Source organism: Chelonia mydas, chromosome 13 (genome assembly GCF_015237465.2).
Source record: "Chelonia mydas isolate rCheMyd1 chromosome 13, rCheMyd1.pri.v2, whole genome shotgun sequence".
NCBI lineage: Eukaryota > Metazoa > Chordata > Testudines > Cheloniidae > Chelonia > Chelonia mydas.
In genome coordinates, this window is record NC_051253.2 from 35,658,548 (window position 1) to 35,686,355 (window position 27,808).

General features: G+C 58.1%; 1 protein-coding gene across 2 annotated transcripts; it reads right to left on the reverse strand.

Moving 5' to 3' along the window:
• Positions 1-134: 134 nt before the first annotated feature.
• Positions 135-26,426, reverse strand: ADCY4 (adenylate cyclase 4). 2 transcript variants are annotated; one of them, XM_043526918.1, is made up of 26 exons: positions 26,340-26,426; positions 25,114-25,518; positions 23,890-24,087; positions 22,696-22,857; positions 22,121-22,270; positions 20,777-20,919; positions 20,454-20,565; positions 18,690-18,817; positions 18,395-18,553; positions 17,726-17,858; positions 17,231-17,413; positions 16,330-16,373; positions 12,524-12,610; positions 12,074-12,143; positions 11,725-11,822; positions 11,239-11,323; positions 10,924-11,061; positions 10,591-10,695; positions 10,278-10,462; positions 9,376-9,460; positions 8,676-8,834; positions 6,011-6,157; positions 5,702-5,809; positions 5,326-5,440; positions 4,666-4,790; positions 135-2,361 (listed from the first exon to the last, which is right to left on the reverse strand). In XM_043526918.1, the coding sequence occupies exons 2-26, from the start codon at positions 25,264-25,266 to the stop codon at positions 2,209-2,211; spliced, it is 3,225 nt and encodes a 1,074-aa protein (XP_043382853.1). In that variant the 5' UTR covers positions 25,267-25,518; positions 26,340-26,426; the 3' UTR covers positions 135-2,208. The 2 variants fall into 2 exon arrangements, with proteins under 2 accessions (XP_043382853.1, XP_037771560.1); XM_037915632.2 differs by lacking the exon at positions 26,340-26,426 and having other exon boundaries at positions 25,114-25,594.
• Positions 26,427-27,808: the final 1,382 nt, after the last annotated feature.

The window sequence follows — 27,808 nt, forward strand, 5'->3', positions numbered from 1 at the left end:
ATGTGTGTGTGTCCCCCTGCTGCAGGGGATCAGACCTGCGGTGTGTGTGTGGGGTGTCCCTGCCACCCCCTGCTCAGGGGAAAAAAATTGCTTAATGTGTGTGCGGCGAGTAACAGATAGCCACAGAGACACCGTTTACAAATCAGTAATGCTGTGTATTCCTACATGACCTTAAATATAATAATTACATCCACAAAAAACTAAGTTAAAAGACCATTACCAAAGTCAGTTTTGCACAGGGCCCCTGACTTTAGGCATTTCCTTACTTGGGCATGCTCAGCTTTGTAACCTTAATAATATTCTTTTAATGTAGCTTTTGTGGGTGATTTCCTGGGTTTTTACAAAAGCAAACTGAAAAAACAAACAAACAAACAAAAAAAACCCCGCACAGAAATCCCCTCCTGTGGCATCATATTGACACCCACATGGCTCATCAGCAGGGCTGGAATCATTGGATCCACTGCACAGAGATCGGCAGAATAACTGGTAGCAGTAGTAGGCTGTCATCCTCTATGTGGGCCTGCACTAGAGGGGAACAAGCGTTGGTTGCACAGCTGTTTGCTCCCATACCAGTGCCTCGTCTGCACACAGTCTCCCCACACCAGCACCTCCTGGCTCCCAGCCCCCTTACCCCTATCTCCCACTTTCCATTTGTCTCCCTGGCTTCCAGTCCCAGTCTCCTTGTCCAGCCAGTCCCAGGCTCCCCACCCAGACAGCCCTAGTCTCGTCCAGACAGCCCCAGTGTCCTCTGAAGTCAGACTAAATGATCTGTTGCCCACTTCTGACCTAAAAATCCCTGACCCCAGCAGCTCCCAGTCCCACTGTCTCTTCTTAGCTTCCAGTCTCACTGCCCAGCCAGTCCCAGTCTCCCCTCTTGGTCCCAGTCTCCTTGCCCAACCAGCCCCAGTCCCCTTTCTAAGCTCCTAGTGCCATACTCTGCCCACCTCCAAGCTGTGCCCCCTTCCCTCCCCTCCCCTCCTGGCTCCTCATTCCCCTTGCCTAACTCCCCTCACCCAATTTTCTCCCCTCTTCATTCAAATCGGGCAGCTTCCGTCTCCTGGGCCCGGCAGGGGCGCGTTGAGCGCAGAAGTGAGACAGGAGCCCTGCTCCCAGTGCTTGTCCTCAGCATCATCTTGGCCCAGAGCTGCAACTGCCGGGAAAGCCCTGCTGAGCCTCAGGTACAGACCCAATGGGCAGAGGCTCTTAGCTGCCAAATTTCCAAGTTCCTGCTCCGAAGCAAGGGGGCACTAGGGCGGCTGAAAGAAAAGCTCGCCAGAAGTTCACATGGGCAAGCCAGTGGATTTTTCACTCGCCTCGCTCTGCAAAACGGCTGAACTTAGTCGGCTGAAACTTTCCAGAAAAAAAAAAAAAAATAAAATCAGGCCGGTGTGGGAAATTTCAGCGTGAGTTCAGCAAGATCATCAGAAACCGAGGTCTTATACTGGCAGGCTGCCAGGCAATCAGGCTGACGAATAGCCCTGCCTATACTAAAGCTATAGGAAATTCCCCCTACACACTCACACTCATGCGTGTGCGCGCACGCACACACACACTCCCTTCCTACTCTGCACACACAATCCCCCCTTAAACCTCCCCTGCCCTGCAGGCCCTGGCACACCCTGGGGAAGGATGATCTTCCCGGGGAAGCCAGTTCTGATCTCTCCGGAAGCCGTGGTTTCCTGCCACTGATCTTGGGTAACAGGAAGCACATACACAGATGAGGCTGAGACCACAGCACATTCGGGGCCTGGGGGGTGGGGGTGGGCCGGCTTCAAGGAAGAGGGATTAAAGGGGGAGAGGGGGGACTCTCCTCATCTGGCTCCCCCAGCCCCTCACTGAGGGGGATCGTGTTATTCTGAACTCTCCCTGTACCCCCATGTTCTCTCACCCAGCTCTTCAGGGGTGTCATTCCCTTCTGAACCCCATCCACCTCAAAACAGCCCCCCTTCCATGCCTCCTTCAGGTGGGATTCATCGCCCTGTGAGCTGCCCCCCAAAGTCTCCCACAGCCCTTCGCTCGTCTCATTGTGAAAGACTGAGTCCAGGCATCAAGTCATGACATGAGTGGGATGAATGCAAAGCCATCAGGCTCCTGTGCCAGCTCCCCCCAGTGGTGGAGAGGAAGTACTGCAGTGGGACAGAAGGAGACCAGCCCTCTGTAGGCCGTGCTGTGTCCATTTGTCCGGGAGAGGGAGAGGGAGGGAAGCCCTCAGCTGAGCATGGGGGCCTGCAGGCCAGAGCGGGACAGGTCGGTGCAGACGTAGTAGGTCCGTAGCTGGCCTTTGCCCTTGACCTTGATAACCCCACGGAGGTAGCAGGTGTAACCCAGGGTCTCCAGGGCCCTGGCTGTCTCTTCTGTGACCTGGGGGGAGGAGGAGTAAAGGAGGGAAGGGAGAAAATTAGCCTTGTAATTTCAGCATCTCTCCGAGCTCCCAGGTTGGGGGGATTCTGGTGCTGCAAGCTTCCCCACAGCGATGCCATGGTCCCTGAGTAGGTCATGACAGGTAGGGCCTAGGTGAGGTTGGGGACCACACTTCCACCCTGCTCCCCCCACTTTCTTCTCTCCAGTGTGAGCTTCCCCACTGCATGCCCAGAGAGGGACCCTAGTGCAGTGAGCTACCCCACAGCAGTGCCCCCCACGACAGTGCTGCCAACTCCATATAGCAGGAAGGCACCAGACAAACCCTGAAAAGTCGCTAGATGCAGCTGTTGAAGCTCTCAAAAGGGGTCAAAAATGTCACCGAACCAAATTTCCAGAGAATTCAACAGAGACTCACACACACACACACACAGGTGAGTATAGTCACACAATCATTCACAACCAGCTCGATAGTGTTAATCAAATCCATTCCATGCTCTTCTTACTACAGTCTGTTGCACACCAGAAGCAACTACACCAGTACAGTCGTCATCAGGAGGGCGCCCTCTGCGCATTGGGAAGGAAATTGCAGCCCTCTGCGCATTGGGAAGGGCTCTCTGTACACTGCAGCCCAGGGCGGCTGGGGTTGGTTCATTTCAGCTGAGCCTCGCCTTGCCAGCCTGGATTTGAGTGAAAGGGAGGGCCCAGAGCCAGGGGGAAGAGGGCATTCGCCTGACCTGAGCTCAGCACTGCAGGGAGCCAAGAAAGTAGATTTAAAAACAGAAAAGTCTGCTAGCCGGACCCCTTCCCCCCACTGCCAGGGTTTCGTTTCTGAAAACAGCTGGGCCACTAAACCCAGGCCATACCAGGGGAAGAAGTAAAGAGGAACCAAAATCAAGCTAGCTCCACCTTTGACCCTGTAGTAAGGGCTTCATCCCTGAAGGCAACGGTGCCCCCTGCCCCATTGGGGCACATGGCCCCATCTCATCCCACCCCATCTTCCATCCGTGCAGCTCTCCTCGCTGGCTAACCTGCCTCACCCGCCCTGCTCGCTTCATTAGCCGGCTTTCCCTGCATCACAGGCTGGGCTACCTACTACGGAGCAGGGAGAAAGAACACACAGGCCCTGGCTAATGTGCTGCTCTCACCAAAGTGCCCCTGGCTTTAGCAAAGTATTTAATTAGCCTCCACGAACTTCTGTTCCTCGCCTGAAGATTATAGTGATCTCAGCCCAAGACGCCCTTGTCATAAATATAAAGGGAAGGGTAAACACCTTTAAAATCCCTCCTGGCCAGAGGAAAAACCCTTTCACCTGGAAAGGGTTAAGAAGCTAGGATAACCTCGCTGGCACCTGACCACAATGACCAATGAGAAAAGGAGGACTTGTGGCACCTTAGAAACTAACCAATTTATTTGAGCATAAGCTTTCGTGAGCTACAGCTCACTTCATCGGATGCATTCAGTGAGCTGTAGCTCACGAAAGCTTTTGCTCAAATAAATTGGTTAGTCTCTAAGGTGCCACAAGTACTCCTTTTCTTTTTGCGAATACAGACTAACATGGCTGTTACTCTGAAAAATGACCAATGAGGAGACAAGATACTTTCAAAGCTGGAGGGGGGAGAAACAAAGGGTCTGGGTCTGTCTGGGTGATGCTTTTGCCGGGGACAGAACAGGAATGGAGTCTGAGAACTTAGTAAGTAATCTGGCTAGAGATGCGTTAGATTATGATTTCTTTAAATGGCTGAGAAAATAAGCTGTGCTGAATGGAATGGATATTCCTGTTTTTGTGTCTTTTTGTAACTTAAGGTTTGTAACTTATTATTGGGACTCTTTCCCAATAATAAACCCGGTTAGACGTTTGGTGGTGGCAGCGAAAGTCCAAGGGCAAAGGGTAAAATAGTTTGTACCTTGGGGAAGTTTTAACTTAAGCTGGTAAAAGTAAGCTTAGGAGGTTTTCATGCAGGTCCCCACATCTGTACCCTAGAGTTCAGAGTGGGGAAGGAACCTTGACAGCCCTGGAATGTGATTCCTTCCAAGGACATGCTCAGCTGAGACCTGATGACATTGACTTGGTGTGCAATAGAATGTAGTAAGAAGAGCATGGAATGGATTTGATTAACACTATCGAGCTGCTTGTGAATGATTTTGTGACTACACACACTGGTGATGTCTTTCTCTGAATGTCACTGCAATGGGTAGTGAAAGTCACTAGATTTGTCACTGGTCACTTTGACACTTATTTTCTCGCTAGGGAAACTAAAAAGTCACTAAGTTGCTAAGTAGGCAACACTGCATCATTCCTCATACCTGGATCTTCCCCAGCACTCCGGTGCTCTCCATGCGACTCGCCACATTCACTGTGTTTCCCCAAATGTCATACTGGGGTTTCTGGGCTCCAATCACACCAGCCACCACTGGGCCATGGTTTATACCTGGAAAGGATGTGGGAAGGTGGGAGAGAGACAAATGTAGGAGGATAGGGGACACAGCTAGTAAGATTTGTGCAGGGTGAGACCACGTGAACATTTCATGAGAGCCTCAAAAATTATCTAGGATGGCAGTCTGTTGGAACACCTCTGAAATCCCAGCACCGAACATCAACATTCCAGCACCCAATGTTGAAATCCTGACACCCAAATACCAAACACATTTCCCCAAATCCCTACATTGTTCCTCCCCAATCACATATTCCCAAATCAGCCATCTGAGCAGGGTCAACACTGGTCATTGCGCATGTGGTCAAGTGGGTTGGGTCATCACTGGAAATTGGGGAAGCACGGCCAGTTGACTGAGGTGAGTCAACTGTGCCCAACCTGCAAGGCCAACCAACAGGCCCAACATTGGCCGTCAGCCATGGTCAACCAGCAGGGTCAACGTTGGCCATGCCAATGCTGGCCACATCCAATGGACAGCAAAGGTTGCAGAGCCTGGCGAGATAGTTCCTGATCTAGGTTGGAGGGGACTCACCCACGCGGAGTTTGAAGGTGTTGAAGGAGTGTTTATTGATGATATCCAGCTTGGCTATGAGGGCCACCGCGAACTCCACCATGATGCCCAGATGGGTGTAGCTCCTCTCGGCATCCTGAACGGTAAACCCCACCACCGCCACAGTGGGAGGAGGAGGAAAATCCACCAATCACAATCAGGGAACCAATGCCTAACCCCACCCACAACCAATGAGAAAACAGTCAACCCACCATCAGAGCATGTCCAGGAGATGAGCAAGCGTCTGAGAGAGACGGGACACAGGGGAAGCTCAGGAGCTGTCACCCAGCCCCAAGGGGTTCTCGGAAACTGGGGAACACTTGGCTGGAGCTCTGGAAAGGAGAGAAAAAGGAGGTACCTGCTGGTTGTCCTGGCCAGAAGTGGCATTTAATCCCGTAGCTGCCATGTAGGTGCTGCCAATGGTCTTGATCTTCTCCACGCCACTAAATTTTGGCTTCGAGAGCAGCTGCAGGATTGGAAATAACCAAGTCATTGGTCCATTCAGCCCCATCTCACTCTCCCTACTTCCCCTGGATTGGATCCTCAGCCCAACCAGCTCTATCGAGACAGAAGCCCTCTGCCCCAGATCGGCCCCATGACCCATTAACAATGTGCTGAGATGCTGCCCACTTTCCAGTGCCCAGATCTCATCTGAACTGCCTCGGACCTCATCAAAATCTGCAATGATCTCGTTGAGCAGCCGCAAGCACTCCAGCCCTTCATGGTTGACGTTGGACTCAGAATAGAACTCCTTGAAGTCAGGGATGGAGGCGAAGAGGACGCAGACACAGTCATAGGATTGATGGTAAAGGTCCTGGAAGGGAGGGTGGGTGGGAGAGAGAGACAGTGCATCACTTTCTGATAACTTCACACAGAGCGTGGACAGGGCAGATAGACGCAAATCAAAACACAGCCAAAACCCACCTACCACAGCCAACCCTACCACCAACCAAACGCAACCACCCCCAACCAACACAGACCTCACTTAACCTATCCAACCACCACAATCAGTACAGCCAATATAGTCCACCAACCCCAACCATCATCCCCTGGCAGTACGCCCAGCCAACCGACCCAACCACCACGATCAATACCGCCCACCTGAGCCAGCCAGCTCCAAGCAGCACAGCCATACAAACCCAACCACTCCCAAACAATACAGCCTATCAAACCACACCCCCACCGTCCATTGTAGACCCCACCCCCAACCAACACAGCTATCCAAACTCAACCAACGTATTGGTCACCACAGCCAAAGCCAAACATCCCCAGCGGACACAGCCACCAGCACGTACCCAACCACCCCAGTCAACACAACCCACCACAGTCAGCCAACTCCAGCAACACACCCCTCACCACAGCCAGCCAAACCCAAACACCCCCAACACACGCAGTGCACCAAAGCCAACCAAACCCAAACATTCTCAACACACACAGCAGCCACCAAACCCATCCAACTAACCCAAACACAGCCCATCCCAGTCAGCCAGCAGAGCCCACTCCAGGGAACACACCTACCTTCACAACCAATCAAACCCAACCACCACCAACTGACACAGTGCACCACAGCAAACCAACACAGTCAGTGAAACCCAACCAGTCCCAACCAACACTACCCACCAAACCCAGACAACCCACCCATCGCTAAACCCAACCACCAACCAACCAGCCCCAGCTACACCACAACCCAAAGCAAAACCCCACCAGACCACCATAGCCTCCTGAACCTATCCATCACCTCGCATGAAACAAAACCCAACACAACCAATATTATGACCCACCCAACCCAACCACTGCCCCACTCAACAACATCACACCAAAAAGATTCCACTACACCACCACACACAGACCCCACAAGAGCAATTCAACAGCAGCTGTTGAGATGCTCAAACCAGCCAACATGATTCACTAGCTCAAACTCATTCAAGTTAGACCCGATGCAGAGAAGGGCGGCAAGGACGATCGGGGGAATGGAGAGCCAGTCTGACAAGAGGAAAAAGAGCTGGGTTTATTTATCTTGAAACATAGGCTGATTGCTCTCTGTAAATGCATCGGGGGAAACACCAGGGCCGGGGAAGAGCTAATGAAACTGAAGGACAATGCTGGCACAAGAACAAATGGGATAAACTAACGAGGGAGCAACTGAGGCTGGAGAAGATGAGAAGGTTTCTGACCATCAGACAAAGAAGATTCTGGAACAGCCTCTAATAGGACTGGTGGTGGTGGGGAAAACCCTATAGTAGTGTGAGGATGGTGCTCAATAGGGAAGACAGGGCTATTGAGGTAGCAAGACCTGCATTTGGTGACCCAGGAGGCCTTTTCCAGTCCTACGGTCCTAAATCCCAATAATTTCAATAGGAACTGAGTGTCCATATGTTGGCAAACTTATATGGACACACGCCATGTCAGGATCTCAGGAATGAGACCCAGGCATCCAGGAGAGTTCTCCTATGGGCCCTGCTGTTCTCAGCACCACAGGTGAGAGAGTAGCATGGGGAATGGGACCCAGAGATCTGGGACAACATCTTCATGGGTCCCACAGCTTTCAGCCCCACAGGGGGAGTGTGATGGAGAATGGGACCCAGACATCCACAGTGACATCCCTATGGGACCCGCAGCTCTCAGCCCCAGGGAGACGGGACCAGGATAGGGAATGCAGAGGTCAGATTCTTTTCCCCCTCAATGCATAATTAGCCAGATGCATTCCATGGTATTTTTTCACCTTCCTCTGAAGTATCAGGGATTGGCCACAGCTGCAGATGGGACATTGGATGTGGTGGACCAGGGCTCTGAGGTGGTTCAGAGAACTCTGCGTCTAGATGCCTGGCTGGTCAGTCTGGAGCACATGCTCTGGGTCACCAGATTTGTGGTGGGGAAGGAACCTCCCTCCAGGTCAGATTGGCAAGGATCTGGGGCGAGTTTTCACCTTCCTCTGAAGCATAGGGCGTGGGATGCCTGCCGGCATCACCTGGGCTTATGTCACCAAATCAAATTCCTGCCATTGCAGGGTCCTCGGGCATTGGCAGTACCTCAATCTCTCCAGTGGCCACAACAGTTTAGCCTCCCAAGGACTGAAACACTTTGGTCTAACCCAAGCTGGGCTCAGTACAGGGGTACCTGGGTGAAGATCAGTGACTTGTGTTCCACAGGAAGTCAGACTAGCTGACCTAACAGTCCCTTCTGGCCTTAAACTTGGGGAAATTCTATGAATCATTAGCCCACTTCCTCCTGGCTGCAGTCCCCAGCTTGGCCACCGAGTGGCAGCATTGGCAAATTGAATGGTGGCAGTCAGAAATTCCCCCGTTAAAGGGGAGGCGCACAGCCGGGCTGACCTCGTTACGCCGGTTCTGGCCGATGAATTGCTGTGCCACGTCGGCCGGGAGCACATTCTCCAGCAGGACACGGTTCAGGTTCTCCATGGTCTCGATCTCCTCACGCTCCTTCTTGAACTTCTTCTTCCATAAGAAGTCAAGACGGCAATAATACTCGTTCTTCGAGAGAGACACAAAGGGGCCTGGCCCATCAGGACCCCTCAGTCCCAGAGAGGGGCGGTCTCACCCTAATGGGCCCTGCACTTCCCAGCACCCAGTAGGAGCGACTGGGATGGGTCCCAGGCATCCAGGATAGCATTCAACTCCCAGCACCTGTGGGGGGAGCCTGGGACAAGGAATGGGACCCAGGCCCCTGGGATGGAAGTGCAGGGCACTCACCTGTAGAGGCACTGCAGCTCCCAGCACCCAGGGAGAGAGTGGGACCCAGGTGTCCGGGACAGCAGTACAGGAGACTTTCTTCTAGGGGGCTTGCACTGTTAGACTGGGATGGGAGACTGGACCCAGGTGTCCTGGATAGCAGTATCAGGTGCTCACCCCAGGGGCACTGCAGCAGGACAGACTAGGATAGAGAAGGGAACCCAGGGGAAGTCCCCAGTGGGCCCTGCAGCTCTCAGCCCCACAGGGGGAGAAACTGGGAGGGGAATAGGACCCAGGTGTCTGGGGTGGCAGTGCCCCACCCCTAGGGGGCCCTGTGACTCACTTGTCTAGCCAGGGCCAGCAGGGTGAAGAAGAAGACAAAGAAGGAAACGGCTCCCATCAGCTTGGGTTCCTTCAGGACCCCTGGCCTGTGGGCAGAAGGAGAGAGACCAGGTAGCAGAGAGAGCGTTGCCAAACTTTCTAATTGCTGACAACCAGTACCCCATGCTGTACCCCATGCCCCGCCTCTTCCCTCGAGGCCCTGACCCTGCTCCATGTGTTTCCTCGAGACCCCACCCATGCCCCCCGCACAGCTTCTTCCCTCAAAGCCCTGCCCACTTCTCTGTCTCTTCCCCCAAGGCCCTGCTCGCTCCCCTCTCTCCTCCCACTTCCTCCTAGCCGGATCCTCTCCGACACCTCCCCGCCCTGGGCTCCCTCTGCTCCGGAGCTGCAGTCTGGTGCAGAGCCTGCCTGCCTGCTCACAAGCCATAGGAGGTGGCCGTGGCTGAGCAGGGGCTGGCACGGGTTGATGACCTGGTGCCTCCCCTCCTTGCCGCCCGCCACGGATTACCGGACTTGTAGTGTCCGGTCAGTACATCTTTCAGGTAGAAAACTGGACATCTGGTAACCCTAAGAGGAGAGCAGACCTGGGCCAGCTCGGACCGGCTAAGCAGGACTGCGTTGTGCTTGAGTGGAAGACTTCAGGGTTCTGCTGGGGCAGGGGCTATGTAGGGGGCGCTCTACCCTGGCCATCAGCGCTGGCTCCAATGAGACACTAGGGGGCGCTGCGCTTCAGGGAGCCAGGGGTGGAGACTCAGTACAGGGCGCTCCCTCCACACAGTCAGTGCTGGCACTAGGGGGTGCTGTGCTGCAGGGAGCAGGGTGGGGGCGCAGTTGGGGGTGCTCTCCCGCAATGGTCAGTGCTTTCCCTAGGGGGCGCTGCACGGGCACTGCCCCAGCAGTTACCGGAGCACGGTCTGGTTGGGGTAGAGGCGCCCGACGTAGCAGTCGGAGAGCCAGGCGTGGCTGTGGAGAAAGAGGACGTTGTAGATCACCAGGCAAAGCGTCAGCATCAGGAGCTTGAGTTCAAAATTCATGTGGAGGAAGAGGGAGCAGGAGAGGAGTCCCAGGATGCAACAGTAAACGTAGTACTGTGGAGGCAAGGGGGAGGGGCATGGGGGGAAAGGGGCAGGGCAAGGGAGAAAGGGGGTGGTGAGTTAAAGACCTTCCCAAGTCCACCTTCAAGACCGACAGCATCCCACTGGGGCGTGAAGCTTACCGGAATGCTGAATAAGGAATCGGTTGAGGGAGATTCCCGTGTGGCGTTCACCGGCACCGCGGGATTGTGGGATGGTGGAGGACACCAGGGCGTGGGTATGAAGAACTGCTCAAAGAGGAGGAGGTAATCGTAAGCAGCAAGAGGGATACAGCTGAGGATAGAACCCAGGAGTCCTGGCTCCCATCCCCACCCCAATCTAACCACTAGACCCTACTCCCCTGCCAGAGCCGGGGATAGAACCCAGGAGTCCTGGAGCCCAGCCCCTCTGCTCTACTAGACCCCACTCCTCTCCCAGAGCTGGGGAGAGAACCCCCCCCTCCTTTGGTTACTCACGAAGTTGAACATAGCCATGGTGAGGACGACCAGGATGGTGGTGACGCCCAGGGTGACCCGGAGCCAGGGCTGGGTGCAGACGGCCGTGGAGAGGGAGGGCACCCAGTACAGCATCTTGGGGCCTTTCTGGAAGCACTTCTGGGAGAGCAGGCAGATGGGAGAGTGCGGGGAGAGGGGAGGGTTAGATAGCCCCCAGCCAGGGGCTGCAGGGACGAGGGCTTTCCCTAGCTGGGGCATGTTGGGAGGGGGGAGAATACAAGGGCAACTCTGGAGCTGTGAGCTTCCCCACAGCAGTGACCTGCTCATCTCACTTACCGCCAGGTTCCCAGCGAAGCAGGTGAAAAGGAGGAGGATGAAGAGGAAGAAGGAGATGCCATAGGAGATTCCTAGAGCTGGGGTCCTGGAGGAGAACAGAAGACAAACTAGAAATAATAGGGACCCCCCCCGGGCTGGGCTAGCAGGGACTGCGGGTCAGGAGTGAGGGGCATTGGCAGAGCTGTGTGGGGAAGAGCCCAGGGTTGGGCTATCAGGGGGCTCTGGGTCGGGATTGAGGGGCACCGGCAGAGCTGTGGAGGGGGGGGGTAGAGAGGGAAGCCCGGGTGATGACAAGTTCAGGAGGCATTTCTGCCCCATCAGCACCAGTTGGATGATTTATGACTCTGTGGTTCCTTGGCTCAGGGTTGGGACATGACTCCGGTTGGCTCAGACAATTCATGTGCAATGGTGGGGGAGCCCAGGGCTGGGCTTGCAGGGGGCTGCGGGTCAGGATTGAGGGGATCCCAACCCCTCTCTCATCCTCACTTGTGGGCCACCAGCATCTGGATGAGGAAGTTGGAGAGGAAGACCAGGAAGGTGCAGGCCGTGTAGTACTTGAAGGCAGGCAGAGCTGAGAGTCGATACTACATGGTGAGAAAGAGAGCTGCAGTGAGGGACAGTGGCCACCAGGGGGCCCATGGAGCAGAGAGTGGGTCCTCCGGGGGGGCGGGGTAGGGGGCAGAGAGAGCTGCAGGAGGGACACTGGCCACCAGGGGGCCCATAGGGCAGAGCATCCCAAGTCAGCCGTCACACGGGGTTGGTGCCCTGCTTGCCCTGGGGGCTGCGAGCTTCCACCCTGGCAGTGCCCCCTCGCCCATCGGGGAGCCCAGCTCACCTCTTTCTCCATGAGTTTCTCCTTGAAGTATAGGGTGATGCGGTTAAAATCCTCCGACTTCTTCCACTGCCTGAAACAGGGGGGAGAGAGGGGAGTGGGTGGGGTCTGGGACTCCCGCCCGCCTCCGCCCCCCAAATACACACATACCCCAGCCCCAGCACCCAATCCCAGCCTCTGCCCCCATCCTCTTCCTCTCTGCTCCTCTCTTCCCTCCCCCCCATGCACCCTTCCCCCTCTGCCTTTCCCCTGCACTGATTCCTCACCCTGTGTCCTGCCCCGCACGGCACCTTCTCTTACATCCCACCTGCTCCCTCTTTCTCCCCGCTTCCCAGGTCCCCAATACCCCAGACCCTCCTCCCTCTCCCCTCCGCACCCTTTTTCCCCCATCTACCCCCAGATCCCACCTCCTGCCCCTCCCCATCTGCCCCCCCCCACACCCCAGGACCCTACTTCTGGGAGTTGAGCTGTTCCAACACCTGGAAAAATTTCTCATCTACCCCATCGAGCTCCTCATCCGGCCCCTTGGGGGAACGAACCCTGAAAATAGAAGGGGGGGTGGGGGAGGGAGAGGTGGGGGAGGGGAGAGAGCACCCTGTAAGGCAGCAGTTCTCAACAGGGGTCCCGTGGGGCCCTGCGGCTAAAACCCAGAGCCCGAGCCCCAGCACCTCCCACAGGGCTGAAGCCAGGAGCCGTGGGGTGGGAGGCTGGAGCAGCTGGGCTGAATTCTGGAGCCCCAAGCCCCACGGGGCAGAAGCCCTGAGCCCATGGGCAGAGTTGGGGAGACACGGGGGCGATGCCCCCCACCAGGCTACCGTGCAAGAGCAAGGCAGCTCCATGCCCCGGGTCCACCTCCTTCTCCCCCAGTTCCCTGGCCCGGTCAGAGGCGGGAAGCCACAGCTGGGCAGTGTGGGGCAGCTGTTGCTCTGGCTGGTGCCATGGGGCAGGCAGCCTTGTTCCCTTGGCTACCGCTGGTGGGCTTTGAGGCTGCTCCTCAGCTCCCAGCCCCCTTTGCTCCCGCAGCCCGTAAGAGCCACTGGGGTGGGGGACCCAGCTCCCTGGCTGGCAGAGCCCTCGGGGAAGAGGGATTGCAGGGGAGCCCTCCTGGCACACAGCCCCGAGCTACACCCCCCCCCGCCCCGTCCATACACAGCCCCGAGCTACCCCCCCCGTCCATACACAGCCCCGAGCTACCCCCTCCCTGCACCCTGAGCTACCCGCCTCCATACACAGCCCCGAGCTACACCCCCCCCGTCCATACACAGCCCCGAGCTACCCCCTCCCTGCACCCTGAGCTACCCGCCTCCATACACAGCCCCAGCTACCCCCTCCCTGCACCCTGAGCTACCCGCCTCCATACACAGCCCTGAGCTACCCCCTCCCTGCACCCTGAGCTACCCCCCATCCATACACAGCCCCAGCTACCCCCTCCCTGCACCCTGAGCTACCCAGGTGATGTTATCCGATTAGAATATGAGCATACAGATCATTGTTGCAACCACTGTTCTATATTGGCAGCAAATACTGGACAAAGGCTGTCGAGAGAGGTGTCTGTGAACAGGGTTTGATTCGCTGGTTATGACTACGCCATCTGCATGCATGCATCATTTTTGTATGTGACGTTCTAGGTATTGGAATACCCACCAGCTTTATGGGGATTATCTGCCCCATTCTTTGCAGTTCCCCCTAACTGAATGACCACAGCTATCCGCCACTGGGACACCTGTCACAGCCCGATAGGCCATGTAAGATATCTGCAAAAAGGTTCTCATTTGCCAGATATGATACTCTAGCTTACATGTTTGTACCACCTTTGCCCTAGGCGTTACAGACATGGCGGTACGTCTGTGTTTCAAACGTGGGCTGTGCTTCTGGGTGACACCCCCAGACAAGTTGGCGTCGGCTCTGCCTAGCCTGCCGGATGCCCACTGAGGACCATCAGCTCCCCAATCGACCCACTGAGAGAAGGCAGACAGGCCTGGGGACTCAGCCAGGCCTGCAGGGGCCCGCCCATGGAGAGAGCTCAGGCTTCCCAGCCAGGTGCGGGGCAGCTTGTGTTGGAAACAAAGGAAGCAGAGGCCGCACGGCAAGAGACTATACAGGGCAGCTGCATCTTCTCCACTTTGTCTTCAGTCCTGCTTCAACTGCTGGGGGGACTTTGCTACAGCCGGAAGCTCGGAACAAAGGCCTGAATGACCCACCCCAGGTGTGGACGCGCTACGGAGACTTGACTTCGGCCAGCAGTTTAGCCCATCACTGCTACAAGCCTGAACCAGGAACTTGGCCAAGACTGGGTGTCATGGATCCCTTCAACCAACTTGAACTCTCACTTTTCGTTCTTTTGAGGAATAAACCTTTAAAAATGTTAGATGCTAAAGGACTGGCATGAGCATGATTTCTGGGTAAGATCGAAGTTATAGATTGACCTGGGTGTCTGGCTGGTCCTTTGGGATCTGGAGAACCGATTATTTGAGGAGCCTGGTGGCAAAGAACCACTCATCTCTGAATACAGGGCTTTTGGTGGGGATGTAAGAGCTGGAATGCCTGAGGAAACTGCCGTTATGTTCTCCTTTTAGCCAGTGTGAGGAAAGAGTTTACTTGTGTGGCTGGTCTGGTCTATTTAATAAAAGAATAACCATCAGTTTCGGTTTCAGAGTAACAGCCGTGTTAGTCTGTATTCGTAAAAAGAAAAGGAGTACTTGTGGCACCTTAGAGACTAACCAGTTTATTTGAGCATGAGCTTTCGTGAGCTACAGCTCACTTCATCGGATGCATAGCATATCGTGGAAACTGCAGAAGACATTATATACACACAGAGACCATGAAACAAAACTTCCTCCCACCCCACTCTCCTGCTGGTAACAGCTTATCTAAAGTGATCATCAAGTAGAGCCATTTCCAGCACGGATTTGTGCTGGAAATGGCTCTACTTGATGATCACTTTAGATAAGCTATTACCAGCAGGAGAGTGGGGTGGGAGGAAGTTTTGTTTCATGGTCTCTGTGTGTATATAATGTCTTCTGCAGTTTCCACGATATGCTATGCATCCGATGAAGTGAGCTGTAGCTCACGAAAGCTCATGCTCAAATAAACTGGTTAGTCTCTAAGGTGCCACAAGTACTCCTTTTCTTTTCACCAGTTTCGGGTTGCATTTGCCCTATTTCTCAGCAGTTCGTCCTGGATTTGGCATCCTAGTTGTGACCCACAGAGGCACAGTTACACCCTAGCTCACCCCTCCCTGCACCCTGAGCTACCCCCCGCCCACACACAGCCCCCAGCTACCCCCCGCCTGCACCCTGAGCTACCCCCCGCCCACACACAGCCCCCAGCTACCCCCCGCCTGCACCCTGAGCTACCCCCCACCCACACACAGCCCCCAGCTACCCCCTCCCTGCACCCTGAGCTACCCCCTGGCTGCACCCTGAGCTATCCCCCAGCCCGCACAGCCCCTAGCAACCCCCCGCCTGCACCCTGAGCTGTTTTCAACCTTTTTGAGCTGAGCCCCCCAACCTTTCCGTTATAATTTTTGGTTGAGTTGAGGCCCCCCCCAACCCAGATAGGCTGCGGGCCTGCTGAGGTGAGTCAGGGTGGGGTGGTGCTCCCTCCCTGGACCCTGCCAGGGGGAGCTGGCTCAAGCCCGCTGACCCCTACCTCACCCCCTGACCCAGAGTCCCCCTTCCCCCCCTGTTGTGGGGGGCCTCAGAACGTTGAGAACCCCCGCTGTAAGGGACAGTGACCCCAGGAGGCAGTAGTGGGGGTTGCCCCAATACGCCATAGGGGACCAGTGCCAGGGAACCCCCAAACTCAGCCCACTACCTCCAAAATCACCCCCAACACTGACCCCCTAAATATGCCCACTGTGCCCCAAGTCTAAACCCCTTAATATCTCCCCCACACTGCCCCAATTCTCCAGCTTTCCCCAGCCTGACCCCCCCCAAATTCAGCCTCTACACTGACCCCCAATTCCTCATTTCCCCACAGCCTGACCCCTAAAGTGACCCCCGCACTGACCCTCCAATCCCCACTGAACCCCAGACAGGCTCAACCCCCCCACAATCACCCCCGTCTCTCCCCGTTGGAACCAAGACCCCCAAATCCGTCAAGGAGGGGGGAAGAAGAATAAGCATCACAATTTGGGGTTTGCTGATTCAGAGGGGGAGGGGTCTGTGGGCCAAACAAGGAGCCCACCCCTCATTGCCTCCCCCAAGATAGTCATGCCCCCCTGAAATTTTAAGGGACAGGAAGGGGATACACCTTACCGCTCCACTGTCTTCGACTGGGTCAGGGACCCCAGAGAGCTCTCCTGTGGAGAGAAATGGGAAGGGGGGGGTCAGATTTATGGGGTGTTGTGCTGCCCCTATTGGGGGACTCAGTGTAAGACAGCTCCCACTTGCCATGCTTTAAAGGGGTAGCACCGCCAGGCACATGTCTCAGTCTGTGCTGCTGCCCCCTAGTGGTGTGTGAAGGAACTGAGAACTGGTTGGTTAAATAGGGTGTGTGGGGGGGCTCGGGAGGGGGGCGCCGTGCTGCAGGGAATGCAGTGGGGGGGGTTTGCCATGCTGCAGGGAGTGCGGTGGGAGGGGGTCTCGGGAGGGGGGCGCCAGGCTGCAGGGAGTGCGGTGGTGGTGGGGTTCGGCAGGGGGGCGCCGCTCTGCAGGGAGTGCGGTAGGGGGGGCTCAGGAGGGGGGCGCCGGGCTGCAGGGAGTGTGTGTGGGGGGGCTCAGCAGGGGGCGGCGGGCTGCAGGGAGTGCGGTGGGGGGGGGCGGGGGCTTGGCAGGGGGCGCCGCTCTGCAGGGAGTGCGGTGGGGGGAGGGCTTGGGAGGGGGGCGCCGGGCTGCAGTGGGAGGGGGGCTGGGGAGGGGGGCGCCGGGCTGCAGGGAGTGCGGTGGGGGAGGGCTCGGGAGGGGGGCGCCGGGCTGCAGGGAGTGCGGTGGGGGGGGGCTCGGGAGGGGGGCGCCGGGCTGCAGGGAGTGTGGTGGCGGGGGGGCTCGGCAGGGGGCGCCAGGCTGCAGGGAGTGCAGTGGGGGGGGCTCAGGGCTGCAGGAAGTGGCACCAAGGGGGTCGCTGGGGGGGTGCCGTGCCGCAGAGAGCAGGGCTGGGGTGTGGAGGAGGCTCAGCACGGCTCACTCCGTATCAAACGCCTCCCCCTGCTGGACACACCGAATGGTTGTTCCTGGTGAATCCTGGCTGATCGGCTGGGATGGTATCGAGGTGCTTGAGGTTGGCAAAGGGCTTGGCAGCCCCCCAGGACTCCAGGTAGCGGGTCATACGGACAGACGCCCTCATCTTCTGGCCCTCCCCGGGCACCGGGGACAGGGTGTTGTTGCAGCTTTCCGCTCCCACCTGGTGCCATGGAGAACAACAGAACAGCCAGAAAGAGAGAGACGCTCACCCCCTATCCCATTCCCTGCCCCCCATGAGCCAAACTGTCCCCCATCCTGGGCCCGGATGGGAACCAGCACCCTCTCGAGGGGACAGGCTCTGTGTCCCATTCCCTGCCCCCCTGAACCAACCCATCCCCCATCCCAGGGGCTGGATGGGAACCAGCACCCCCTAGAGGGGAAAGGCTCCCTATCCCATCCCCCCCATTAACCCTTTGTGCGCTAATCTTTGCATCGGCACCAGTTAAGTGTCCTGTCGTCACCATCGACTCACCCAAGGGTCAATGACCAGGAAAGTCTTTACTTTGTTCTCCTTCAGGAAGGGGTCACGCTGCCAGCGACAGGTTTCCTCCACAGCATAGACCCCTCCCAGGTGAGACAAGGTGGCCTCGGTTATATGCACCCTCCTGTGGAAGAGAGGGCATGCAATTCCTCTGTGCACCAGTAGGGGGCAGCCTGCCACACACACTTATGCAGGCTGTGATTTTCCCAAGCTGATGCCTCGTTTCTCCTGGGGAGGCTTTGAAAATTCCAGGCATAATTCCCACTTTCCCCTTCAGGGGGCAGCACCCCCCGCAGAGACACAGGATAGTCCTTCCATCACCAAGAGAGGGCGGCAGCGCAGCGGCATATAGTTCCTCCACGTGCCACTTGGAGGCAGTGCCACATGGATATGCAGTTCCTCCATGCTCCATTAGGTGTCAGCACAACACAACACACTACATGGACTTTCTCCATTCCTCATAAGGGGGCAGCAGGACACAACATACACCGATATGCAGTTCCTCCATTCATCACCGGGGACAGCATTAAACACACACACAAACACACGCTATATGGAGTACCTCCATTCACCATCTAGTGGCGGCCCAACACACACAAACACACGCGTTCCTCCATGCATCATGCATCATTAGGGGGCACCCCCATGCCCCTCTCTCACCCTGGCACTCCTCCAGCCTCCATGTGGTTAGCCAGTGTCACATCGTGGGACCAGACATCATACTGCCACTTCTGGAGCCCTATGACCCCGCACAGCACGTTCCCCGAGTGCACCCCGACCCGCATGTTGATGTCCACACCGGTGGCATCCCGTAGCTTCCTGGGGGAGGACAAGAGATGAGGGTTGCAGCCCATTGGAGCAGGCTCTGAAGCCCATCACAGCAACCCAGGGCTGGGCCACCTGCACAGCGTACTCTCAGAGGTGTGGATCTCTCTTGGCAGCCATCCGTACTCACTTGATAGCCTGGCACATATCCAATCCCATCTTGACGCAGTTGCGTGCGTGGTTGGGGAGTGAGACCGGCAGCCCCGAGACGCAGTAGTAGCAGTCACCCAAGATCTTGATGCGCATGCACTCATTGTCCTAGAGAGAGCGGGAAGAGAGGGTCTGTCCTTCATAGCAAGGCCATTCTGGTCCTCTCCTCCCAAATTCAGAGTTCAAGGAGAGAAGCAACCATAGGATAACCCAGTCTGACCTCCTGTATACCCAGGGATTTTCACCCAGTTCCCCCTGCAGTGACCCAGTCACTTGGGTTTGGCCAAAAGAGAGTTGCTTTCAGCCTGGATCGGAAACCTTCAGGAGGTGGGGAAGCCCCTCACCACCTCCCTTGGGAGTTTGTTCCATTGGTTAATCACCTCCACTCTTAGAAATTCAGACCTTATTTCCAGTTTGAATTTCTCCATCTTTAGCTTCCAGCCGTTGGTTCTTGTTCCTTCCCTGGTAGATTAAACAGGGGTTTAGTACCTCACATTTGCTCCCCAGGGAGGTCCTTGCACATGTCTCAGGCTTCTTGTTGACAAGCTCAACAGAATGAGCTCTTTATGTCTCCGGCATTTTCTCCAGCCCCCGAAATTATTTTGTGGCTCTTCTCTACCCCCGTTCCAAGCTCCCAATGTCCTTTGTAAGAGGTGGGCACCAGAACTGGATGCGGTGTCCCCGTGGCAGTCTCCCCAGTGAGGCAAAAATCACCTCCATTCCCCCACTTGCCGCTCCTCTGCTATACGTCCAAGGATCGCGTTTGCTTGGTTTGCCCCAGCATTGCACTGGGAATCCATGCTGAGTTGCTGGTCTGCTCTGCCAGCTCTCACGAGAGATAGAGAGAGAGAGAAACTCACCAGGTGAGGGAGAGGTGTTACTGACGTTCAGGTGCAAAGCTGGCACAAGAACAAATGGATCTAAACTGGCCACCAGCAAGGTTAGGCTTGAAATTAGATGAAGGTGTCTCACCATCAGAGGAGTGAAGTTCTGGAACAGACTCCCAAGGAGAGCAGTAGGGGCAAAAGACCTAACTGGCTTCAAGACTGAGCTGGATAAGTTTCTGGAGGGGATGGTCTGACAAGGTTGCATCCGAAGGCATACGGCCTCATCCATGTCGGCTAATCTCCAATGTCTGGAGACGGGGAGGGCTCTGAGCCACGACAGAGGTGTGCAGGAGGTCCGACTAGATCACAATGGTCCCTTCTGGCCTTCAGGTCTATGACAGAGATGTGAAATCCCTCCCTCCTGCGACCCCTGGCTGATCCTTGGAGATCTGGGTTTCGTGCAGGGGAGAGGAGGTCCCCTGGAGGCCCCCGGGAGAAAGTAGGAGGTCTTTGAGCTGGAGGTGGTGTGGAGTCCCTAAGGGGTCTCAGTCTGAGACAGTGGTTCTCTGGGAGGCAGGGGTCCCCATCTCCCTCTGGGGGGAGGGAGTAGAGGTGTTTCCATGGGGGTGCAAGGGCACCCTGTGGAGTGAAGGAGGGTAGGGATGGCACAGAAGGGGCCTGATCTCTGGGACGGTGTAGGAGGTGGATCCATAGGGAGTTCAGGGGGGTGTCTCTGGAGGTGCTGGGGGTGGGGGTCCCACAGGATGCAGGAGGGGCCCCCCAGTGGGGTGGAGAGGTCCCAGGGAGGTGCTGGGGGCAGGGGTCTCCTGATGAGGGGTGCAGAGGTGTAGGGAGCTTCTGGGAGGCTGGAGGGTTTTTTGCGGGGGCGGGGGGGGTGTGAGATCCGGCTGTTTTACCTTGGCGATTTGGTCAAACTTGCCGAAAAGTTCGTTGAGCATCAGGACCAGCTCTTTTGGGGAGCACTCGCTGGCCAGTCTTGTGAACCCCACGATGTCGGCATACAGGATACTGTGGGGGGAGTTAGGAAGCGGGGAGACAGCATCAGGGTCCTGGGTGCAGGGGTGAGAGTCGGGGAGACATGCCCTAACCCTGCTCCACCGCCCTGGCAGCCCTCAGTAAATAGGGTGCTTATAAAAGGGGATCATGGGTTCACAACACCCATCCCCCCTGCGCCCTGCTGCCCCCTCGCAGCGTGGGGTGGGGATGGGGGGTTTGGTACCTGACGTTCTTGTGGTGCTTGACGTAGAGGTTGTGGAAGTTGTTTGCGCTTTCCTGCCGCCCTCCGTCCCGCAGCCGCTCGATGATCTCGGCCTTCATCTCCATGGCGATGTACGCGGGTAGGATGGAGAGAAGGAGGTGCTCCTGGGTGGGGGGAGGGAAGGTGTAGAGAATGAGTGAGAGGCATCAGCGGTGGGTGGGGATGGATATATATTTATGAAGATGGGGTTTGATGGATAGATGGGTGTGTATATGGAGGGAGGGAGGGAAGGAGAGATATGGGTGGGTGGATGGATGGGCATGGGGATGGGGAGGGGTGGATGGGAAGGTGGGTGAGTGGATATGGGGAGGGACTGATGGATGTGTATGGGCTGGCGGAGGGAGGGAGGGGTATGTATGGAGATTAGATAGACCAATGAGTATGGGGACGGATGGACGGAAGGAAAGCTATGGGTGGGTGGGTGCATGGATGGGGGTGGGGAGGAAGGGCAGTGCATGGAGGCTGCACGCATGGATACACAGATTTGACTCGGAGAAGGATTTAGGAGTTGTGGTGGATAGTCAGCTGACACCCTGCGGTCAAAAGAGCTAATGGGACCCTGGGAGGCATCAACAGGGGAATCTCGAGGAGGAGCAGAGAGGTAATTTTACCTTGGGATTTGGCCCTGGTGCGACCGTTACTGGGATCCTGTGTCCACTTCTGATGCCCACCATTCAAGAAGGATGGTGATAAGTTGGAGAGGCCTCAGAGAAGAGCCACAAGAATGATTCAAAGGTTGGAAAACCTGCCTTTGATTGATAGACTCAAGGAGCTGAATCTATTGAGTTTAACAAAGAGAAGGTTCAGGGGTGACACGGTCACAGTCTTTCAGTACTTACATGGGGAACAAACACTTAATAACGGGCTCTTCAGACGAGCAAAGGTCTAACACGATCCAAGGGCTGGATGTTGAAGCTAGATAAATTCAGACTGGAAATAAGGTGCAGATTTTCAAAGGTGAGAGTAATTGACCGAGGGGCATGGTGGACTCTCCATCAGTGACAATTTTAAAATCAAGATGGGATGTTTCTTCTAGATGATCCGCTCTAGGAATTATTTTGGAGTCGGTCTCTGGCATGTGAAGTACAGAAGTTCAAACGAGATGGTCACAGTGATCCCTTCTGGGCTTGCAAGGTATGAATCTGGAGATGGGATGGATGAAGAAGGGGGAGAGATGGAAGTGCTGTGTCTGGTATATCAGTGGATGGATGGAGGGGTTATGTGGAAATCAGATGGATGGAAGGACAGAGTGGGTATGCGAAGGTGAGACAGAGGGACAAATATGCAGGTATCCCCCATCCTCACCTGGTGCCGTTTCTCAGACTCCAGCTTGACTCGGGACTGGATGAGTTTGAAGGTCTCCTGGAAGGTCTCCTGCAAAGCCACCTCCATCAGGTGCTTGTGATAGGCCCCCACCAGGTTGCCACAGATGAAGATCACAGCGTTGGCCAGCAGCTGTGGGGGGTGGGGGTAGAGAGGAGGATGAGATGGGGCTCAGAGGGGGTCATGAAAAGGGAGATGGCTTTGGGAATCTATGGGGCAACTGGGGGTGGATGGATGGGAGAGGCGATGGAGATGGGGATGAGGGTGTGTGGGGGGGCAGCCTCTACAGGACAATTCGTGGGAGATAGGGGATGGGACGCAGCTAGGAAAGGGGTCAATATGGGGAGACAGGGAAGCTAGAAGGAGGGAGTCAGGAGACAAGGGGGGTTCTGGGAAATGCAGGACACCAATAGGACATGGGGTGGGTAGGAGCTGGGCTAAGGGTCGGGAGGGGGCAGTGAAGGGAATCAAGGCAAGGGGGCAGCAGGGCAGAGAGGGAAGGTGTTGCTGTGGGGGAACAAAGGACTGCAGGGGAGCAGCGGGTAGGGGGCTCTCACCTGCACAGCCAGCTCAGCCCGCGACCCCCGCCCAGCTGACAGGTAGACACCCAAAACAATGATGTGGGAGAGGGAGGAGGCGAGGCCAGCGACCACGGCATCCCGCATGCACACGGGCAGCATGGTGTAGACGGTAAAGATGATGAAGAGGAAGAATGAGACCTAGAGGGGGGAGTCAGGCCAGGCAGGTCTCAGCATGGAGCCCTATTTCCATATAGCCGCCCCTTCCCCACCCCCACCCTCTGCTGCCCATTATACAGTATAGCCGTCCCTTCCCCGCCTCCACCCTCTGCTGCCCCCTAGTGCCCATTACACAGTACAGCCGCCCCTTCCCCACCCCCACCCTCTGCTGCCCCCTGGTGCCCATTATACAGTATAGCCGCCCCTTCCCCGCCCCCACCCTCTGCTGCCCCCTAGTGCCCATTATACAGTACAGCCGCCCCTTCCCCACCCCCACCCTCTGCTGCCCCCTAGTGCCCATTACACAGAACAGCCGCTCCTTCCCCACCCCCACCCTCTGTTGCCCCCTAGCGCCCATTATACAGTACAGCCGCCCCTTCCCCACCCCCACCCTCTGCTGCCCCCTGGTGCCCATTATAGAGTATAGCCGCCCCTTCCCCACCCCCACCCTCTGCTGCCCCCTAGTGCCCATTATACAGTACAGCTGCCCCTTCCCCACCACCACCCTCTGCTGCCCCCTAGTGCCCATTACACAGTACAGCCGCCCCTTCCCCGCCCCCACCCTCTGCTGCCCCCTAGTGCCCATTACACAGTACAGCCACCCCTTCCCCACCACCACCCTCTGCTGCCCCCTAGTGCCCATTATACAGTACAGCCGCCCCTTCCCCGCCCCCACCCTCTGCTGCCCCCTAGTGCCCATTACACAGTACAGCCGCCCCTTCCCCACCCCCACCCTCTGCTGCCCCCTAGTGCCCATTACACAGTACAGCCGCCCCTTCCCCACCCCCACCCTCTGCTGCCCCCTGGTGCCCATTACACAGTACAGCCGCCCCTTCCCCACCACCACCCTCTGCTGCCCCCTAGTGCCCATTACACAGTACAGCCGCCCCTTCCCCGCCCCCACCCTCTGCTGCCCCCTGGTGCCCATTATACAGTACAGCCGCCCCTTCCCCACCCCCACCCTCTGCTGCCCCCTAGTGCCCATGATACAGTGGCGCCGCCCCTAGGTCTCACCTGGTCCCAGGCACTGACCACGCCGCTGGTGAATACAAAGATGTAGCCCATGGCCAGGAGGCAAGCCCAGATGATGGCCGAGAAGACCCGTGTGCATTCCTGGAAGATGCTCTCGATGCAGACCAGGATGAGGATGAGGGAGAAAACAGCCAGGGCCACGAATAAGGTGATGAGGAAGCTCAGGTTGGAGGAGAATTCCTGGGGATCAGACCCACGGCAGAGTGAAATTCCAGCCACCACAACGCCCTTTTGGGGCACGGGGGGTCACCGTGCTGCTGGGGGCTCACTAGGGGACACTGAGCCGCAGGGTGTGCAGCAGCAGTCTTTGGCCACTGGGTGGTGGTGTTGGTCTCTTAACCTTTGGGGAGCAGCTAAAGATTTCTGGGGGCTGGCAGCCTAGGGGAAGGCAAACCCCTGGCCCCCCAACTTGGTCGGCTTTTAACCAGCGTGACCAGGTCACCTGGCTCCCTCTCCCCGAGTCCCCCTCATCCTCTGCCTCCCCTGGCACCTGCAAGCTCAGAGGATGGACTGGGGCGGGAGGCGGGGTTGGGGGCCAGGGGAGCGTGGAGAGGGGCGCGAGGCGGGGTTGGGGGCCAGGGGAGGAGGGAGTGGGGGGCGGGAGGCGCGGTTGGGGGCCGGGGGGGCGGGAGGCGGGGTTGGGGGCCGGGGGGGGGGGAGGGGGGGCGGGAGGCGGGGTTGGGGGCCAGGGGAGGGGGGAGAGGGGGGCGGGAGGCGGGGTTGGGGGCCGGGGGAGGGGGGAGGGGGGAGGCGGGGTGTGGAAGGGATGGGGATCCTGGAGGATGGCTCAGAGGTCTGGGGACAGCGGGGGGACGGGTCATGGCCGGGGACAGAGGGGGGACGGGTCATGGGCCGGGGACAGAGGGGGGACGGGGAAGGGGGCTCTGGGATCCGGAGGCCACCAGGGCTTTGAGTGGAGAAAGGGTTGGTGGGAGGGGACTGGGGGGGGGGGGGGAGCGGGGAGAACACGGTGGGGGCAGTGGGGAAAGGGGGGGCAGGGGCCGGCGTGGGCTGGATTGGGGAAGCTGGGGGGGGGGGGGCAGTGGGGATGAAGCGGGGGGGGGGCAGCAGCATGTCCCAGAGGGGCAGCAAAGGGGAGGGGGCGAGACTGGGGCCCGGTAGCGGACACAAGACCCCCGGCACTAGACTCCACCGTGGGTCACCGGGGGGGCAGTGCCCCCACCCCTCCCCCCCCCGGCGCCTCACCCTGCCGCTGGCCAGGTGGGCGGCGAGCAGCGCCAGGCAGGTGCCCAGCAGCAGCAGCAGCAGCAGCAGCAGCGGGTACAGCCGGCTCAGGCTGCAGTAGGTCTCGTAGAATCGCTCCTCCCGCTGGGCCGGGGCGCGCCGCCGCCAGCCCATCCTGCCGCGGGGAGTCCCCCGCTTCCCCAGCCGCTCCGCTCGGGGCCCCCCTGCGCATCCCCGAGGGGTGGCCCCCTTCCCTCCCTGGGGGGCTCCCCCGCCCCCTGCGTGAAAGGGTGAACTGGCTCCCCCCCCTCGATCCGGGGGGCCAATGAGGCAAAGGGGGAGGGGCCCCTCCTAGGCAATTTTGGGGTTGCAGAAGGGGGGGGGATCTTCAGGACACTCGGCGAGGGGGAGGGGTTCTTCGCCAGTCTGGGGAAGGAAAGGAAAGGGTTAATGTCAAGCCTGACCCGCAGCCTAAACCCCACACATCCCATCCCAGCCCTGGGCTCCCCCCGTCCCTCCGGCCTGCCGGGGCCCCTCACTCCCGACCCACAGCCCCGATAGCCCAGCCCCGACCCGCCCTGGGACCCCCCCCGCCCTGCCGGGGCCCCTCACTCCCGACCCGCAGCCCCCTGCCCCCCCCGCCCTGCGGGGCCCCTCACTCCCGACCCGCAGCCCCCTGCTAGCCCAGCCCTGGGACCCCCCCGCCCTGCCGGGGCCCCTCACTCCCGACCCACAGCCCCCTGCCCCCCCCCGCCCTGCGGGGCCCCTCACTCCCGACCCGCAGCCCCGATAGCCCAGCCCCGCCCCCCCCAGCTCTGCCGGTGCCCCTCCCTCCCGACCCGCAGCCCCTGCCAGCCCAGGACTGCCCCCCCCCCCACCTTTGCCCCACAATGTCTCTCTAAAGCCCTAGGAGACAGATATCCCCATTTTGGCTACACGCTCTATCTATCTTTCCATCCCCCTGCACCCGTCTGTCTGTCTGTCTGTCTAAGGGGAAGGATGGCCAGTGGTTAGAAAACAGTTCCCAGATTCCGCCCCCCCCGCCTCAGTTTCCCCACTTTCACAATGGGGATCGTGGACCCTTCTCTGTCTCTCCGAGAGGCTGCCCAGATGGGGGGGTTAAGCTTGGGGGGGTGCACAAGCCCCCCCCATTTAAAGAGACGTTCCCCCATAGATTACACCCCCCCACACACACACACCCCTGCTCCCCTATAGGGCACCCCGGCCCAGATCTCCTGCCCCCTCACCTGGTGGCTCCAGCTCGGGGAAGACCGAGATTGTCGCTTCCCCGCCCTGGCCGCAGCAGCTGGGATCCCCTCCCACACCCCCCTCCCCCTCATCCCTCCGCCTTAACGCTTTCACGGCCGGGGCGGAGAGACCGGCATGGGGAAGGGAACCCAGGCGTCCGGGTCAGCTGGGGAAGAGACCGGCATGGGGAAGGGGACCCAGGCTTCCGGAAGGGAGCCCCCAGAACTCCCTCAGATGTCACGGGGGAGAAAGGAAGACCGGGAAGAGGACCCAGAAGTCCGGGTTTTCTGGGGAAGAAACCAAGATGAGGAAGGGGACCCAGGAGTCCGGGAGGGGCCCCATCGCTCTCGGCTCCCAGCAGGAATTGGACGCAGGTGTCCAGGAGGGAGCCTCCGTAACCCCCTCAGCTCTCAGGAGGAGGGGAAGCGAAGATGGGGAATTGGACCCAGGAGTCCGGGGTGGCAGTGCTCACCCCACCTTCGCTTGGGACGGCGAGCTGTGACCCAGGCTCCGTGGGGTTAACTGACTGGGGGAGGGGCGGAAATTATCTGCCCCTCCCCCCAACCGGCTGTTCCCTGCAGGACCAAGAGTCAGGTAAGGGGGGGGGCTAGTCCCAGCGACCTCCCCAGCTTCGCGGGTGCCCCTCACTCCTGACCTGCAGCCCTCTGCTAGCCCAGCCCTGCCGGGAATATGCCTAGAATCACTCACAGAGAGAGAGCCCCCCGCCCCCCAGTCACAGGTAAGGACACACAACACCCACACCCGCAGCTAGACCCACACACAGGTCACCTGCCCCACACAGCTCCGAGACGCACCCGTCCCCCCCAACAGCCCACGACACTCACAGACCAAAGCTGGGTTCGTGTTCACCCAACGAAACTCCCTTCCCAGAGCCGGGGATACCTGGCAGCTGGTCTCCTAACTGGAGAGTGGGGGTCTAGTGCTTAGAGCGGGGGGGCTGGGAGCCAGGACTCCTGGGTTCTAGCCCCAGCTCCTGGAAGGAGAGTGGGGTCTCGTGGTTAGAGCAGGGGGGCTGGCACCCAGGACTCCTGGGTTCTACCCCAGCTCCTGGAAGGAGAGTGGGGTCTTAGTGGTTAGTGCGGGGGGGCACTGTCACACTGGGCCAGACCCTACTGCTTTAAGTGCCTCTGTTTCCCTTTATGGATGATGGGGATAAAAGGCCTCAGGGGAACCAGAAACCAAAATCTCATTAAAATAAATGGGAACCGGGTGCCTAACCCCCTTGGGCCCCACAACCCTTCTAGCCCAAATGGGGCTGGGAGATTGGCCAAGGGGAAGAGTCACTGTAGGAAGAGAAGGTGCTGGGATGGGTCGTGTGGGCTAATGACCCACAGCCTGAACCCCCGGGGGGAAACATCAGCCCCCTGCTAGCCCAGCCCTGCCAATGCCCCTCACTCTCGACCCACAGCCCCCCCTGCTCCAAGCCCAGCCCCGCCGACACTCCTCA

Excerpts from the sequence above, each read along its gene's own strand:
- ADCY4 (XM_043526918.1), bottom strand. The coding sequence starts at position 25,266 with ATGGGCTGGCGGCGGCGCGCCCCGGCCCAGCGGGAGGAGCGATTCTAC. Across the intron at positions 18,554-18,689 it reads GATATGTGCCAGGCTATCAA|GAAGCTACGGGATGCCACCG; the intron begins GTGAGTACGGAT and ends GTCCTCCCCCAG. Across the intron at positions 11,324-11,724 it reads CAGATGCTGGTGGCCCACAA|GACCCCAGCTCTAGGAATCT; the intron begins GTGAGGATGAGA and ends GTTCTCCTCCAG.